Source organism: Scardinius erythrophthalmus, assembly GCF_964197995.2.
Source record: "Scardinius erythrophthalmus genome assembly, chromosome: 16".
Taxonomy (NCBI): Eukaryota; Metazoa; Chordata; class Actinopteri; order Cypriniformes; family Leuciscidae; genus Scardinius; species Scardinius erythrophthalmus.
This window is the reverse complement of record NC_138236.1, coordinates 24,598,149-24,616,862: the sequence shown is the minus strand read 5'-3', so window position 1 is coordinate 24,616,862 and position 18,714 is coordinate 24,598,149. Positions and strand designations below refer to the sequence as shown.

The window sequence follows — 18,714 nt, the reverse complement described above, 5'->3', positions numbered from 1 at the left end:
CAAAAAAAGATATTTTGAAGAATATGGGCATTCGTATGGAGGAAAAACATACTATGGAAGTCAATAGGGTCCATCAACTGTTTGATTACTGACATTCTTCAAAATATCTTCTCTTGTGTTCAGCAGAAGAAAGAAATTCATGGTTTGGAACAACTTGAGTAAATAATGACAGAATTTTCATTCTTGGGTGAACTATTGGCTACCTTTAGATAACAACCAAGCATCTTGGAATTCTTTGGAATTCTCTGTCTTCTTCACAATTAAAATGGTGAGGAATGTAAAAAAAAAAAAAAAAAAAAAAAAACATGGCTGTGCTGCAGGCCTAATTAATGCATTTTAGTGAACAAGTCACTGTTGTTAAAGCAACATGAAAGGATGTGCAAATATTTGATGCAGTGACATTTGACCATTTGTACAAATATAAGTCATCAGATGAAACATAAACATTCCAGTCAGTGTGTCTTGTTACAAAGAAATAATAAAAATAATAAAAACATTAACTACTTAAAGGCTCAGCGTAGGCCAGCAATTTAATTTTCTACATCCTCAGATGAACTTTGGCAAATTATATAATTGTAATAGTCAATGACAATAATCAAAAACAATTATAATACAGACAAAATGTGATGTCTATAAACATTTATTTTAAATATAAAATTCTGCTAAGAAGGCACATTGTTATACCTTTGTTACATCCATGTAATTAGTCATAATTTCTATCATATTCTAGTCAATTTTATTAGTATTCAGAGTTTCATCTCAACTTTCTTCACCAGTAAAGTAATTCAAAGTGGTCAAAAAAGTGCAATTAACTCATGGCTGCATGCTATGTTGAACAGCTTTAATTTTGCTTAAACATTTGGTTTTTGTTACCATGCTAAAACTGTGTGGTAACTTAGTATCAGTCACTACTAAACATAAATAAATAGCAGAATGCTTCTGAGCTTTTGACATGGCTTAAAGATATCAATTGATTATGGTTTTACAGTTCACAGTATTACATTTATTAACAATAACTGATATTTTGTTGCCTACAGTTTTGTGGGGTTTGGGGTACTTGGACAAAGTACTGGTTCAGTCCATGACTGAAAAGAAATAGGAAGTGGTTAGCAGGTGGTTAGTGTGAGGGAGAAGCCCTGCTGATCTGACTGTCAAAACCAAATATTGGTCGCAGCAGAACTGTCAAACTAACTACAAGTTAGCCAGCCCTGGACTATTATGTTAGTTAGTATATAATAGCTGAATATAAACATTTTTGGAGAGCAAAAGGTGCGTTTGAGTCGTTGAGTTTTAGAAAGTTAGACAAAACTTAGCTAATGTTAGTTAGATTGACAGACAGCTTGTCATTTTAGCTTAGCAATGACAGGGATGTGTTTATTCTACCCTCGTGTCAACCATGGGCTTTAACTGTTTACTAACACAGGTGAAAGCTTCAGATTTAAAGAGCACTACCGGGTAATTGTTAGTTTGTAAGGTTTGTTTATTTTGGCAGAAAGCTAACAGCAGATTAAGTTTAGCCTGCTAGCACCACCCGACTAACCACGAATCTGTTTTTGTGGGAATTATGAGCTCCTGTAATGTTTATGCAAGTCGCAAACGGAGGAAACCTGCCCAGAAAAGGTAATAAATCATTGTTTTACTAAGGTTGCTTAGTTATACCTATACTCAGCTTACAGCACGGTCAGCCTGTTTAATATCTGCACCTAAAGCGGACACTTACTATCGTTGCATAGTTGTTCATGTTACGTATAGTTTTTGTTACAGTAGGCTATTTCTTTATGTAGGTGTCTGCATATTTATTCAATTTGACTCAACTTTGAGTGATGTTATCGATTCACTCTGTCCAAAATCTATCCAGACTGTTTGCGAAACTTTGGACGTCGTTTAGGCTATGCGTTCGACCGTGTTTTGTGCTTGAGCGATTTCATGAACGATTCGTTCATTGCGTGTCACCTGGCAAATAAGCGATCCAGGATCAGGTGATAATTTGTGCTTTCCACAATTTATATTTGGCTGCGTTATAATGAGTTCCTAAATCGGAATATTAAAAGAAATTATCAAAAACATTGCGCATATGAACGTGTTCGGTTATTTTGACTATTGAAAAAAGAAAAAGAAAAAAAGATTTGTTCATTGTGCTGAACCAAAAGTTCAAGTCAGTAAAAAAGGGCACATATTTACACACACACACATTTTTTTTCTTCAGTTCTGTTAAAATGTGGGAAATGTTTAAATATGGGATAAAGCCCATAAACAACTGAAACTATTCCAGGTTGTGGAATTAAGCATTAACGACAAATATTCTTTTCAACAAATGGCCATTGAGGTGTTTAACTTAATTTTCTATTCATATTTCACCAGGTTTCTCTATTTTCTTACCAAAATGTGGGCCATGTCTGAATACACTCTAAAATGTTGTGATTGATTATGTCTAATAGAGTAAACTTTACAAAATATGAAATTATGATTGTCTGGCTATCCTCTCATACTAATCTGAAAGTTACAGTAAAGCCGAATGTTTTCTCTTTTTTGTAGTGAAAAGCAGTCTCCTCCTGAATGCGTCAAATCGAATCCATCCAAACGACATCGGGACCGGCTGAATGGAGAGTTAGACAGGTTGGCCAGCCAGCTCCCCTTCCCACAAGAGGTCATATCCAAGATGGACAAACTCACCATACTGAGGCTAAGTGTGAGCTACCTGCGGGCCAAAAGTCACTTCAATGGTAATACATGTAAACCGAAGCTGCAGTTGTAACATGTGTATACTAGTTGTACAATTGCTGACTGTATTTAAATTTATGGATGCAATAGTCCCAGGGGGTCCAATCCTGATCCCAGAGGACCAATGTCCTGCAGAGTTTAGCTCCAAATTCTCCAAAAATACATGCCTGGCTGGAAGATTCAAGTAATCTTGAAGACCTTGATTACCTTGTTTCATGTGTGTTTAATTGGGATTAGAGCCAAATTCTCCAGGAGAAGGACTGGACACCCCTGCAATAGTCCCATCCAGTTTATGCAAATTTGAAAGATTATTTGTTTATTATTTTGATGTATTTTCTATAAAATTTTGTCATAGTTTAGTATCTTGTGGACTGCATCCAAAGGCAACACTTTTTCTTCCTTAATGATTAAAATGCATAAGGACGTTTTTACACTGGCAGTTTAGTTCGAAAAAGTACCCGGATGACCTACTTCTTCCGGCGAGATTCTAAAGTGTGTATACGATAGACACTTTACTATCCCATGAGGCCACGGGAGAGGATTTATGAATGACAGTGAAGCGACGTAACTGACGCTGGTGGATCACATGATAAGGACTACATGTAGTGAATGTAGTACATCCAGATTTTCATTCATACTACACACACACTCATACTATAGAATGTACTTTTTTTAGCAGTCGTAAAGTAATTAGGCTACTTATTTAAAATAAGTACCTACTCGAGAGAGTATGCGGTTTAGGATGCTGCCTCGGACACACTTGTTCAGGAAGTAAAGTAACCTGCGCATGTGTTTTGTCCGATAACAACGTCATCAACCAAACACACTTAGGAGATGACAATTTGATGATTCACACTGGATACGAGCGAGGGTGTGTGTAGTGTAATTGCTCAGAGTGGCAAATGAATGACTGGCAATCAGCTTTCTCCTCAAAAGAGTCCATTTGCAAGCCTTCATGCGAAGCACATACAGTAAACGCAAGTGTCGTTCACTTTTGTTCACTTGGTGCTCTGTGCATAACAGCACCATATTAATTAAAATCCTTAAACCACAATATATTCACCCACGTTCTGTTTTCTATCATGTGCTGTACCCATTTGTGATGACGTAAGATGAACGCAAGATGAACGCAAGAGGCTTTTTCCCTCAGCATTAAGATTTGGAAGTTGGACAGAGCAGTGCATGGAGTTCCTCCTTTTGTTTGTGACAGATTGATTGAGTGCTTATCACAGGACATCCCGGTCTCTCAGCAGTTTTATCTCAGGATGACCCATATTTGGGTAGCATAAGGAATATGCAAAAGAAATAGGCTATGCTTTAAAATATTATAATAATGTCTGGAGGATCTTTCTTCTATTGGGACAGATACTTTTTTCTTGCCGCTGTCCAAAAGTTTTACGTGTGTATGAATTCACAAAATTCAAGGCACAGATTGTGACATGTTGGCTCTTGAAAATAGATCATATTGCGCGATATAGTTGCAGTATGTAATGCATGCTCAACTGTAAGTATGAACCAATGGCTCGGGAACAGCCCTGAACATTGCTGTTGAATTCTGTTGATTTAATCTAGCCAATTAACATAGATAAGAAAATTTTGTTGAAATTGTAAAAATAGCTTGCGATGGGTTTGAAAGCTTTAAACAGATCATGCCATTGTGTGAATGAAGTGTGTATATGAATTCATAGATTTTAGTTACATTATATTTGTCAAATTTCCAGCTATCACTGCAAATCAAAGTCTTAATATAGTAAAAAGTCTAAATATAGTATTATTAACAATACTTTGTTTTTACAAAGTAAATGTTAAATGAATATATATATATTAATTTCAAAAGTTTGAGCTTGCTAAGATAATGTTTTAATGTATTTGAAAGAAATGTTTATAGCTTACAGCATTTATATGATAAATTAAATAGTAATATTGTAAAATATTGTTCCAATTTAAAATAAACATTTTCTATTTAATGTAATTTATTTTCTATTTAATTTCTGAAAACCATGCATGATACATTTTTCATGATACTTTGATTAATAGAAATGTAAAAAATATTTTTATTTAAAATAAAAAATATTTAGTAATAATATATAGTATAATTATTGCATTATATATAGTATCATATCATATACTGTCACTTTTGTTCAATAAAGCACCCTTGCTCAATAAATAGTCCAGTCATTTTAAGCCAAAATAGGGGTCAACCTTGAACAAATTGCAACAGAAGCAAACTCAACTGATTTTGAATCCTCAGTATGTTCTGAGTAAGGAAAAAAAAAAGTCCTGAAGAATCCCATTAGGGGAAAGTTTTGAAAAAGACCCAAATATTGATACTTTGCACGTGACGTCAGTTGTACTGGCTGGCGGGCAAGAACATCATTCTTTAGCAACAAAAAGCATTAAACTAATCAAGGATCTTGCCAGGACGTTGCCAGTTTTAATATACAAAAGTTGGTGTTTTGAGGTTTGTTCAAGATAGTTGCAATTTGTTCAAGATAGTTGTTGTGCGATTGGATGCACTAACCGCTTTTGTTGCCCGCCAGATATCACGTGACTGCAAAGTATCAATAGCCTATTCATACGCCTAGTCATTCTTTTTCTTACGTGAACAGGGTAAAAATTTTACCCTTTAGATATCACCATGAAAATTAGTGAGTTGATCACTTACATCAAGACAAACAAAAAATGTATTACAAGTTTTTTGAAATTGTTTGTTAACATGGACAAACGGTGCATAATCTAATTACGTATGTGCTCATTTGCATAAATACCACAACAGATCTAAACATTGGGTATAGCCAGGTGAAAATGTCTTGTTGAATCTTGTTGACACATAACAGTAAAATACTTAATGTTAAGGTCTGAATGGAACCCATTACGGCTACCCATGAGCATTAATACATGTATAGAGGCAGGAAGAAGTACTTTAGAAACCAGCCTTTATTAATTATTATTGCAGAGATGGGGATTTGGGCTGGGTCTGTGGGACTGTTTCTGGGGATTCACTTTTTAGTTTGCCTACCCTTTGTCTTCTGCATTCTCCTTACCATTTTCTCCTGTTCTTTCCTCAGACTCGTCCCCTAGAAACAGTCCCACGGACCCAGCCCCAAACCCCATCTCTTAAAAAATAATAAAGGGGGGTTTCTAAAGTACTTCCTCCCGCCTCTATGTATTAATGCTCATGGGTAGCCTAAATGGGTTCTATTCAGACCTTAACGTTAAGTATTTTACTGTTATGTGTCAACAAGATTCAACAAGACATTTTCACCTGGCTATACCCAATGTTTAGATCTGTTGTGGTATTTATGCAAATAAGCACATACGTAATTAGATTATGCACCTTTTGTCCATGTTAACAAACAATTTAAAAAAACTTATAATATATTTTTTGTTTGTCTTGATGTAAGTAATCAACTCACTAATTTTCATGGTGATATCTAAAGGTTAAAATTTGTACCCTATTCAAGTAAGAAAAAGAATGAATAGGCGTATATGAATAGGCTAGATTTGGGTCTTTGTCAAAACTTTCCCCTAATGGCATTCTTCTGGACTTTTTTTCCCTTACTCAGGACATATTGAGGATACAAAATCAGTTGAGTTTGCTTCTGTTGCAATTTGTTCAACCTTTTTTCATAAAATGACTGGACTAAAAAGTATTAATTTCATCAATAATAATAATAAAAAGCTTACCGACCCCAAACTTTTAAAGTATATACATTTAAATATTATTTGACAAATAGAAAACATTTAGCATTGAAAATGTTGGCAGGGAAAGTACACATATCTGAACTACTGCCCTGATCAAACATATATTTCAAGTGTTAATAATTAGCCTGTTTAAAGTCACCTAGGTCAGTGTTCTTCAACCCTGCTCTTGAAGGACCCCAACAACACTGCACGTTTTCTTTGTCTCCCTAATCAAACACACCTGATTCAATTCATCAGCTCATTATCACACGGGTTAATGAGCTGATGAGTTGAATCAGGTGTGTTTGATTAGGGAGACAAACAAAACGTGCAGTGTTGGGGGTCCTTCAGGAGCAGGGTTGAAGAACACTGACCTAGAGAATAGACTTTTAGAGAGTTTAAAGGCACACTATGCAAGATTTGTACCTTAATATAACTGCTTCTAAGTAATTTCGATGGAGGAGGAGGTACGCCCCTGACAAAACCAGCAATGCAGGTTTGAGAGGTGGCGCCCCGCCAAATCTCGAGAGAATCCCGACTTGCTTTACGGCACAACGTCACATACATCAACAACATATGAAGCAGCCACTATGGAAGACACTAGCACGCATTTCAGACGTGAATCATGGCAGAGTCGACAAAGAAAACGAAGAAAGCACAGTCGGAAGAGTCAAGGAAAAGAAAACGAGAAACTATTTACGACAGTAACGTTAAAGTACTCCACAGCGACTCTAGGGGTCACTGTTTGACAAAAACCGAAACTGCATAGTGCCCCTTTAATATCACAGTTCATATAGTGTATACATGTGTTTCAGACGAGCCTTTCACAATTATGCTCTCAAGGATGCAGTTGGACATCTTTTTTGAGATTTATAAAGACAACAGTCCAAGTTTTGTTAAGCAAGAACCTGTCATGTAAAAAAATACCGTTTTTCAGTTCCCAGCTTATATTCTTCCAATTATCCTGACCAGTTCAGAGGCGTGGTCAGGTGGTCAGCATTGAAGGGATTCCATGAGAAACAAGCTAAACAGGTGCACTGATTGTTGCATGTAATTACTCAGACTTTCTGGAGGCCATTGCAGGGGAGGGTCTGGGTTTGCGTGAGTAACTGAAATCGACTCGTTCTGACATTTTGACTTAGGTGAAAAGAGTTACGAAATGTTTGATAGTCATTGGCTCTAGCAGCAAACTTTGACCGGAGTTGCTGTGTAGCATCAAAGACCCTGCCAAGTTTTGATCATTTGAACCAGTGTGTGGGGATCTTTAGGGTCAGACATTGCATGAGAAGAGTGCTGGCACACACTTCCGAAATTCAGGGGTTTGTTGACACAGTGACTAAGTAATGGCATCTAGTACGTGAAGACTGTAGATAGATCATTGTTCTCAATAGAAAAGAGTTTGCCTGGCAGAGTCAAGAGTACATTGTTGTGTCTTCTTGCCAGTGTTTTGGTATTGTGGAGTTATGTACATTATAACATCTTGAAGAATTGATGTTCCCCACAGATACATTTTTAAAACAATGAATTAGTTAATTACATGACTGGGTCAGTGACACAACGCATTTTTATTGATTTATTTTAATTTGTTCAAAAATATATTTAAAATGCAATTGATTCCTACAGTGGCTTCAAAACAGCTATTCTATGATGAGCATGGTTTCAATTTCAATTAAAATGTATATATTATATACATACATACATAATATCTAAATTAATTGAAATGGAAACCATGCTCATCTTAGAATAGCTGTATTGAAGCCACTGTATGAATAAATTGCATTTTAAATATATTTTTTGAACAAATTAAAATAAATCAATAAAAATGCATTGTGTCACTGACCCAGTCATGTAATTAACTAATTCATTGTTGTGAAAATGTATCTGTTGGGAACATCAATTCTTCAAGATTGTATACTGTACATAACATAAGTTAAAAAAAGTTATTATTTATTTGAAAAAGTTTTTCAAAATCATATGAAACCAATACGAGTAGAGAACAATTTAGAACTTGGCACATGCTTTTTAAACTAGATTTTTTCTTTTCTTTAACATGGGCTCTCTTGTTTGTTATTGACCCAATGTCTGTTTGTTAAGATACCTCTCATTGCCATTGCATGTCATAAACCACTCTGTGAGCAAACCTTTCATGACTATTAGTATTTTTCAACCATAACTGTGTATTGTTAAACCACTGGGCATTATGATTTGCTTTCACTTTTTGGTTGTTCAGATGCCAACTGTGATATAAGTTGCCATTGTTATACATTTATTCATGTTTCTCTCTCACTATCATTATTACTGCTTTCTAATGCAGGAAGTTGTTTGATTATGCCTGATTAAGTGCCCTCACATGACATTAAATATTGTGAAAGGTTACTCATAATTTTCTCATCATGTCTTTGTTGAAGAATTGGTATTATCTGTTTTATCTATTGTGCAGAACTTCTTGCTTTAATGCTTGTTTGCTGTTGTAGTGACCCTGAACTCAAAGAACTCCAGCCAACTAGCAAATAACACTAAACCACAAATTCAGGAGCTTTCAGAGGGAGAATGTTTACTACAGGTGAACTCACTGCTGGGAAACATTAGTATTTTAATTCAAGCACATAGATCTAGACAAAAACACAATAAAATTGATTTAGAATTCTATTAGCAGCATAACTTTATCTACCTACGTTTTTTACAGCTTATAAATGGCTTTGTGTTGGTGGTCACCTCCAGTGGCACGATCTTCTATGCTTCCTCCACCATTAAGGACTACTTGGGGTTCCATCAGGTTCGTATTGGTTTGCATATGTATTGTGGGGGTAGAAGAAACTGCAGCCTAAAGGGTTTATTTGTAGGGGCTAAATTGGACCGAAATTATCTGGATTTACATTATAGCACCTTCTCTTTAAAAAAGAATTGGGCTGGGTTAAAAATATCAGTTTCTCGATTTTAATCAATTCTCATTTTGATCAACCAATATTAATCCTTAAATCCCAGAAATCATTCTTTTATTCTATGCTGTCTTCAGTTATCAGACTTTCTGAAGCATGACATTTCTTTCATATAACTGACTTTCATGAAATTCTGTCAGTTATAATAAAGTTCAAACAATTAATACCGTTTTGATGGTCTTTAATGTGGTGTGACAGGTCGCTGTAGCCGCCTCAGTTCAAACGGCATGTGAACCGATCATCTCTTCCTCTTTAATACTAGTTATAGCATAAACATGAAATAAACACAAAATGACACAAACATGAATATAGACGTCAATAAAAGCTTGCAATCAATGTCACGTAACAATATATTTACCTCAGAAAAGCCATTCAATGACATTTGCTTGATAGTTAGGTAGAAAAAATTAACATTGAGCATTTTGCTAAGTATATGCACTATATACAGTATATATTTCTTTTTTTACTTAACTTGTAGTTCTTCAATGTATGAATACATTTGCATAAAAACAAGTTTAGGAAAGCCACCATTTAAATTTTTATATAAAAAAAACCCGAATTGGAGTAGAAACTGGAGAAAACTGAGTTATAAAAACGGCCATATTTGTATTCAAATCAGTTGTTGATTTTAACAAGTGTATTTTTTTCCTTTAGATAAATTGACATGTAGTGTACTTGAAATTAATCGGTATCTGTCACAGTTGGGTTGAAAATAGAGATGAGTAAAGGATCTAAATGCAGCAGTTTTACGTATATTTTACAATAACTAAGGAACTAGGAAACAAGAACACGTTCGAATTGAATAACATTGAATTGCATTTAATCGAATCGCAAGATTGTGAATCAAAATAGAACCGAATTTTGAAATTTGTGTCAATGCCCATCCCTAAAAAAGAACAAACAAAAATTTTGTCAATTTGTTTGTCAGTCCAGTTTGTTCAAATTTCACCTACCCAAGTTTTTGTTTGATCCACTGCACACATCCCTCATCAATTTAGTGAATCTACTCACTCGAAAACATTTCAAGGTTCATTACATTAAGCATTATGGACCTGATATTATCCAAATAAGCCAGTTATTCAGTTGTTGTGACGTTACTGGAAAGATTTCTTAATTGGCCAGTCTTTTTAAATCTCTCATAGCAGCTTTCTAATTTTTTTGTGTGTGAAATTCCAGCTTCTTCCCACAAATGTGATTCTAAAAGCACTTCCTCACCGCAATCAGAAATCAACCTGTAAACAAATACCAACTTGAATTGAATTGTTTTGCCAGACAAAGCAGGCTGTGAACAAATTTAGATAAAAACAGGTTCATTAGAGGTTGAGATTGCTTAGACATTTACCATTTGTTTTTTTTCTTCAGCATTTAGATTCAGATTTCTTCATAAATTTGGTACCAGCTGTAATGAGCAGCTGTGAAACTACTTGCAGTAAAACCGATGTGTTTTGTTTGCAGTCGGATCTCATCCATCAGAGTGTGTACGAGCTCATTCACACTGAAGACCGGGTTAGGTTTCAGAAGCAGCTCCACTGGGCGCTCAACCCCAGCTGCACTTTAGATGCCGGACAGCTAGTGCAAGGTAGAAAATAAGTTAACTAAACATCTCTCCAAACAGACCATGAGCAGACCTGAGCATTGTGCCTGGACAACTGAAACATTCTGTCCCCATTCCATCAACACAAAGAGTCAATGAAGATGGGATTGCATTTGTCTGCAAAGTTTGACAAAGTTCCATTGTGACAGACATCCTAGTTTACAATCTTCATGAAATAAACATGATTTTAAAACAACAAAAGCAATACATTTCAATTAACTTCTTCACAATGGGTCTGAAACATTGTCATTAATGGCTAACAATTTGTCAAGGTATCCAAATGTTTTTTCTTAGAATAACAAAGAAGTTTGTAATGGACCATGTTTTTAACCAACAGCTTACTTGATTTCAGACAATCTGAATATTTCCCATGATGCTTTTTTTGTTATATATGCTCTTAGGATTCAGGTTCATATGTGTAACCGCCTCTTATAGCTGGTGTTCAAAGGCTGTGCCAGTTTGCTCTGGATACAAATTGGGCTTTTTATTCTCAGCCAAGCTGGATCGATTTTCATCAGATCTAACGCTGGCAATTTGGAAGGCCTGTCATTGTTCTACACATGACAGCTGTGTCAGACAGCACACACACACACGCACGCACGCACGCACGCACGCACGCACGCACGCACGCACGCACGCACACACACACACACACACACACACACACAGCACATCCAGCTGTCAGCAATGACACTACCTACGAGTTATATAAACACTTACACTGCCACCAATGCATTATTATCATTTTCTATGTTATATAATCTTAGAGAGTTTTGTATTTAATTATGCTTTTCTCTATTATTCAAGTTTAAATGCACTTGCTTTGCTTTTGTCAAGCTTCCCATGATTCACCACTGCCTCAGACGTACTACAGGCCAGAGCAGTTACCACCAGAGAACTCCACCTTTCTGGAGCGAAGTTTTGTTTGCCGGCTAAGATGTCTCTTGGACAAGTCATCTGGCTTTCTAGTAAGTTGAAATGATAATAAATGAAAAACTAAAAAGCTTTTTGGTCACACTTTATATTAGGTGTCTTTAACTACTATGCATTTACATTAAAAAAAAATAATTGTTAGGTACTATGTACTTATTGTGTTCATGTTGTATTTTTTGCTGCTATTGAGGTGGTATACGAGTAAGGTTGGAGAAAGGTTTAGTAGTTTGGGTAGGTTTGAGGTGTAAAGGAAGGGTCATGTATGCACATGTAAAAACATGTATACAATAAGTGCATTCTATCAAATGATTAATTAAAATTTGAGTACATAGCAGTTAAAATCACTTAAAGACCATATTGTACTGTAAGGGGATTTACAGTCAAAGACCCAGAACCAGAAATGATTCATTAAGACAAGAGTCAGAATTATAATAAATGAAAGAAAAGTTTTACTGAAGATAGTTTGCAGTTTCATTAGCAGAAGTCAGCTTCAAGACTCACAAGGTGATAATCCGGATGTACATCACAATATGGAAGAAAAGATCTGTCGCTATTTCCATTGCATCAAATGACAATTCAAAAAATGCATCATCTCTTCATATTGGTTTCAAAGAGAGGTTGGGGAAAATTAGCTGAATGCTGTGGAATGTATTTACATATGGTCGAATGTGTTAAATAGATGGCTTGTACTTTTATAGGCCATGAACTTTCAGGGGCGTTTGAAGTTCCTGCATGGGCAGAATGAGAGGACAGCAGATGGCAAACCCACCCCTCCTCAGCTCGCCCTGTTTGCCCTGGTCAGCCCTCTGCAGCCACCTTACATACTGGAGATCCACACCAAGAGCTTCATGTTTGAAACCAAGCATAAACTGGATTTCACGCCCACCGCATGTGACCCAAAGTAAGACCCAAATTAGCTCCTATCAAGTGTGAAAAAGCTTGTGGTTTTGTTATCTGTTTCATTTGACTTGTAGTGGCATCTTTATCTTCTTAGATTTGTGAATGTTTTAAAAATTACACACAGTGCCACTTAAAAAAAAAATATTTATTTTTGTTGTAAACAATAATTGGCCCATAATTTGGTGCTCTTATCTCTCACTCTCAAAGCCATGCATGTTTTTTTTCCCTCCTCCACAGAGGAAAGATTGTTCTGGGCTACACAGAGGCAGAACTGTTTTACCGCGGCTCAGGCTATCAGTTCATCCATGCAGCAGACATGCTGTATTGCGCCGAGAACCACATGCGGGGTAAGACTTCTTTTATCACAAATGGATAAAGAAAACACACTCACCTCACTCACGCTGGGTTTCAACATTGATGTGTCAGAGGGTGGAGATTTAACTGTTGTTGAAATAATTGTATTGCTCCTAAAAGTACAAAAATACATCATAATCCTCATGAATCGAGCAGTTTAATCCAAGTCTTCTGAAGAGACACGATCACTTTATATGATGAACAGATTTAATTTAGGCTTTTATTCACATATAAGCATCGATCAGTGCACATACGTAGATAGAGCACAGCAAATATTGCAAACAGAAGCTCAAATGTGTTTGTTTGACGTGCAAGAACCAATGACAAATCTATATATACCATATACATAAATCTGAAATTAATCTTTTAAAAGGGGACTGCTAAAAGCATATACTTTTTTTATTATTAATGGTAGCAACATAGTTGCTGATTATTTAAATTAATTTAATCATTTCTCTCCCCTGCAGCGATAAGGACTGGTGAAAGCGGGTTGACTGTTTTCAGACTGCTGACTAAACAGAACCTCTGGATTTGGGTACAGTCCAACGCTAGACTTGTCTACAAAAACGGGCAACCAGATTACATCATTGCCTCTCAGAGAGTCATCACGTATGCCTTTATTTGTGTCTTTGTGAAGTTGTATCTTTTTGATATTGAATATCTTGTATATGTTTTCCTATGTTGTTTTATTATGAAGCAGTATTCATGGCAAAAGGTAACCGCAGATAATTTAATCTTAGTTGCAATAATTATAGATTAAACTGTATACCTTAAAGTCCCCTTGTAGTCAATAATTGTATCCCTAGAAAAAAATCTCCATGCCTTAAAATAGCTTGAATGTAGCTCTACACCCGAGCTTCATTTAGTATACGAGGTTCTTTGAATATGCAAATTATCCCTGCCTCCACTCACTCACACCAGCTCAGAGATCCACTCGTTGATGATCACACATTGACATTATTGGTTACAAGTTAGTTTGTGACATCAGAAACACCAGCGATTTTTGGCGATCTTTGGTTCACTGCAGTTTTAGGAGAAAATACTCAGCAATGGCATTTTATGCTGACTTATGACTCTTCACATGTTTTGTCTTAAAGCATATTAAAAACACCAATAAAACATATAAACAACATTTCACCACAGGGGGACTTTAAAGTCAGCATGAAATTAAAATTCACCCTATTTATTATTTAGTTATTGATCTTATTATGTACGATTCATCCATGCATTTTTTTGACCCTTAATTTTTAGTCGTGATGAAATGGAAGTAGCAACAGATCTTTTCTTTTGTATTGGGGGATGTGTATCTATAGTCAGCAAAGTGGCAAAACAGAAACTTAAACCCTATGCTTACTTTTGCTGTGTTGCAAGCACTTTTATTTCTTTCAGATCTAGTATTAATATTGTTATTTGGTAATAGCATTTAATATTGTTTCTGTAGGTGTCTTGCTTGAGAATGAGTCATTCTGTCTTCTGTAGGGACGAGGAGGGTGAGGAGAACCTAAGAAAGCGTGCTATGATGCTTCCCTTCAGCTTTACTACAGGAGAGGCTGTACTCTATGACATGAACCTGCCCAGATCTCTGGGTAACACCACAGCTTCTGATCCCACTGCTCAAGACAACAATAACCAACTCAGAACCACTGGAACTGTAGACCCTGACTCCCTGCTGGGCTCCATGCTGAAGCAGGACGAGTCAATATATGTGTGTTCTGCAGATAAGCGCTCAGTGTCAGTACAGGCATTAGCGAATGAGGATCTTGGTGAGATCTTTTCCAGTAACTGCCAAGAAAGTGTTATGTCACTCTCTGAAAGCCCTGTGTTCAAACAAGAACCAGTCATTGGCTCTGGAGGAGATGGCAACTGTGAGATACTGAGCTTCATGCGGAGTTTAGGTATCAGCCCAGAAGATCTGAAGTCCCTACAACAAGACGAACTGTTCCTCAGGATTGACCTTGATGGTCGAAATGACATGGCAGACCTCACAGATGGCATCTTGTCTTATGTGCAGCAGTCTCTCGGGACGAAGACGGACAGTGTAGGTGATGTCCAGGACAATGTGAAGGAGAAGTGTCTCGTTGGGAAGCCTACTCAGACCTTCACACCTTCACAGCAAGCTCCAGTGTTAATCCCAGAGGATTCATGTGATCCTCTCACATTAGTACCTCAGGAACAACAGATGACTTTTACTATAGCACATCCTGAACCAAAGACACAACACTTCACACGGATACAACCTCACACGGCTGCTGCAGATTTCCAAAACAATCCTCAAGGACATCAACACTCAATGTATCAACCATACAAAGAGACTGGAATCTCACAATGCAAACTTTCACACATTACAATCCAAAAACACCAGGTTCAGATGACGAGCCAACAGTCACAGTGCTCACACCTTCCACCTCTGGATCAGCAGGTGTGCAAAACACTCAAAAATGCTCAGGTTTGTGGGAACCTCACTGAAGTTCTAGCCAGTGACACACAGCAGGTTCCTCCCCTCCTCCAGCCAGAGCTCCAGCAGCCTGGATGCGTTTACCTGGAGACACCTCATGTGGATCTGAAACACCCTTACAGAAACCATCTAAGCACTGTGTCCATCAGCTACTCCCAGCAGCTCTCTTCACCTTATATCACTGCTGGTGACGCAGGCTTGAGCGAGTTCACGGCTCAGGACATCGAGGAGCTGCTCAATGGCCTGGATGGTGATATGGAGAGGAAGAGGTACTCAGGACAGGATGAAAAAGTAGGTTTCCGACCAAGCCTGGATCAACAAGCTTACATAGGCCAGGTTAGAACCAAACCACTCATGTGTGGTTTACCTATCTTAACTCTTAAAAATGATGGTTCTTAATTGGCATCTATTGTTCCATGAGGAAACTTTTACATCAATGGATCCTTTCAATTGCACAAAAGGTTCTTTATAATGGACTTTAATTTTTGCATAGTACATTGCAGCATCACCTTTTTTTCTCACAATGTCTGAAACGGTTTGATGAAGGATTTGGTCTCTGTAACCCTTCCTTTCCGAGAGCGTCAGATGGCCTAGTCTGTTGTGATTGGTCTACCACTCACAATGTGTGTTCAGAAACAAAACGGACATTACCATATCTGAAGTTCATAGTACCGTACTTTACTGAATTATACTTTACTGTAAATGTAAAATATTCCATCACCGTAAATAGTGATAACTGATGATTCAGTCACCAATCTGGCAGATTTAGTGAGGGTTTCATTAGACTGATTGTGAGTCTTTTTGAATGGTTCATTATAAAGTCAAGTCAAGTCAAGTTTATTTATATAGCGCTTTTCACAATACAGATTGTATCAAAGCAGCTTCACAGTATTAAATTAAAATAATACATCAATGTTTGTTTCTAGTGGAAAACGTCCACGTTTGGTAATGCTGATCAATAGTATTGTTGATTTATTAATTAAATTAAATCTCCCCAAATATCCCCAACTGAGCAAGCCAAAGGCAACAGTGGCAAGGAACCAAAAAACTCCATCAGATGACCTAAAGACTGGCTCAAAAGTATAATTTTGCTCAAATATATATATATATATATATATCATCATTCACTAAAAAAGAACATAGGCATTTGTTCATAAATTAGACTACATTGGTCATGCTGTATGTTATTGTTTGCAGCCCATTCGATTCAAACTGGAAATTCTTTTGCTGTGGGCTTGTAAAATCGGTACTGGAAAAGATTAACTTTGGGATTTTAGAATTGACATTTAGATAATTAATCATACTAAAATCATCTCTCTAATCAGTTTCAGAATGGAGGCCACACAAACTATAGTAACACGGCACATCTCACACAACATCTCGGCCAGCGGCAGAACTAGAACAGACCACGTCCAAACCTGTCTTTTGGAGGATACTTGCAGCTTACAATCATGAAAAAAAAAAAAAAAACTACCTGAGTCACCATGCTCTGAGCTGTGATGATCATTGGCTGTCTAGAGATGGCAGCTGTGGTCATACGAACCCATAATGCCTGAGCCAGAAAAGATCACCAGTAGAATGTAGGATGAGGAGAACGAAGCAGAAATTGGGGTGAAAGAAAGGCTGAAAATGGACAAAGAAAGGCACAACTGTCTTGTGGCTCAACATGAAGTTTAAGATGAATGAAGAACCAGCCCGTTTGGATCAGCTAGATATAAGAATCTGTGGCTTCCCTGTTAAATGAACAGTGCTGTCACTGTGCTTTGATAAATGTCTCTTTAAATGTCTCTCATGAGATGTTGCAAATCTATTGGCCTGTGAAAAATGTACCCTAAAGAAATATATATATATACAGTGTGGACCAAACAAGCCTTGGTTTTTCAAATATGTAATAACGTTCATTAAGTAGGACAACATATCTATCTAATTTGTAGTTCTTTACATGCTCGCTACTTGTTTCCTCTTTAGATTAAAGTGCTTCTGAAAAAATTGGGTTGAGATGGATTTCTTGTGCTCACCAAGGCTGCATTTATTTGATAAAAAATACAATAAAACAGTAGTATTGTAAAATATGATTACAATTGATTAAAAGAGCTGTTTGTTTTTTCAATATATTTTAAAATGTAACATTCCTGTGATGGTAAAGTTAGATATCTGTGGATCTGTTTTTGAGTTTTTTCAAGTTGTTGAGTCCTGCAATCCTTTAAGTTTGTTCAACTTGCATCTATACCGTTGAGCCAAAACATGTCCACCCGCCTAAAATGCTGTTGGTCCTCTGTGTGCTGCCAAAACATCGCCGACCCGCCGAGGCATGGACTCTATAGGACCCTGAAGGTGTCCTGTGGTATCTGGCACCAACACTGATCGAATTTGTTGGTCCAGCATATCCCACAGATGCTCAACTGGATTGAGATCTGGGAAATTTGGAAGCCAGGGCAACACCTTGAGCTCTTCATCATGTTCCTCAAACCATTCCTGATCAATGTGTGCAGTGTGGCAGGGTGCATTATCCTGTTGAAAGAGGCCACTTCCACCATGGGATCATCATTGTCATGAAGGGGTGTACCTGGTCTGCAGTAATGTTTAGGTAGGGTGACACGTGTCAAATTTACGCCCAGATGAACGGCTGGACACAGGGTAACCCAGCAGAACATTGGCCATAGCATTAAACTCCCTCCAATGGCTTGTCATCGTCCCACAGTGCATCCTGGTGCCATTACTTCCACAGGTAAATGGCCAACATGCACATGGCGGTCCACGTGATGCAAAAGAAGACGGGACTCATCGGACCAGGCATCCTTCCTCTGCTTTAAGGTCCAGTTCTGACTCTCGCGTGCCCATTAAAGGGTCCGCTTTAGACAGTGGACAGGGGTCATCATAGGCACTCTGATTGGTCTGAGGCTATGCAGACCCATACGCAGTCACCAGTTTGTGGTGTGTCCCTCCTCGGACTGCTGTTGATAAAATACTCACCACTGCTGAATGGACCGGGAGTAACCCGTTGCAGAGATCCTCTGACAGTTTGTTTGCAATTACAATTTGGCCTTTGTCAAAGTCACTCAGATATTTATACCTGCCCATTTTTTTCCTGCATCCAACACGTTACAAGAATTACAAGAGCTGATTGTTTGCTT

At 37.3% G+C, this 18,714-nt stretch overlaps 1 protein-coding gene across 2 annotated transcripts; it reads left to right on the top strand.

The window, feature by feature from the left end:
* The first annotated feature begins 1,115 nt into the window (after window positions 1-1,115).
* ahr1a (aryl hydrocarbon receptor 1a) lies at window positions 1,116-17,563 on the top strand. 2 transcript variants are annotated; one of them, XM_081388167.1, is made up of 11 exons: window positions 1,116-1,620; window positions 2,536-2,723; window positions 8,880-8,968; window positions 9,092-9,181; window positions 10,800-10,923; window positions 11,776-11,906; window positions 12,570-12,772; window positions 13,009-13,118; window positions 13,593-13,734; window positions 14,605-15,871; window positions 16,906-17,563. In XM_081388167.1, exons 1-11 carry the CDS (start codon window positions 1,565-1,567, stop codon window positions 16,978-16,980), a joined length of 2,475 nt encoding a protein of 824 aa, XP_081244293.1. In that variant the 5' UTR covers window positions 1,116-1,564; the 3' UTR covers window positions 16,981-17,563. The 2 variants fall into 2 exon arrangements, with proteins under 2 accessions (XP_081244293.1, XP_081244292.1); XM_081388166.1 differs by having other exon boundaries at window positions 14,605-15,916.
* Window positions 17,564-18,714: the final 1,151 nt, after the last annotated feature.

Excerpts from the sequence above, each read along its gene's own strand:
- ahr1a (XM_081388166.1), top strand. The coding sequence starts at position 1,565 with ATGAGCTCCTGTAATGTTTATGCAAGTCGCAAACGGAGGAAACCTGCC. Across the intron at positions 8,969-9,091 it reads AGGGAGAATGTTTACTACAG|CTTATAAATGGCTTTGTGTT; the intron begins GTGAACTCACTG and ends CGTTTTTTACAG. Across the intron at positions 13,735-14,604 it reads GCCTCTCAGAGAGTCATCAC|GGACGAGGAGGGTGAGGAGA; the intron begins GTATGCCTTTAT and ends TGTCTTCTGTAG.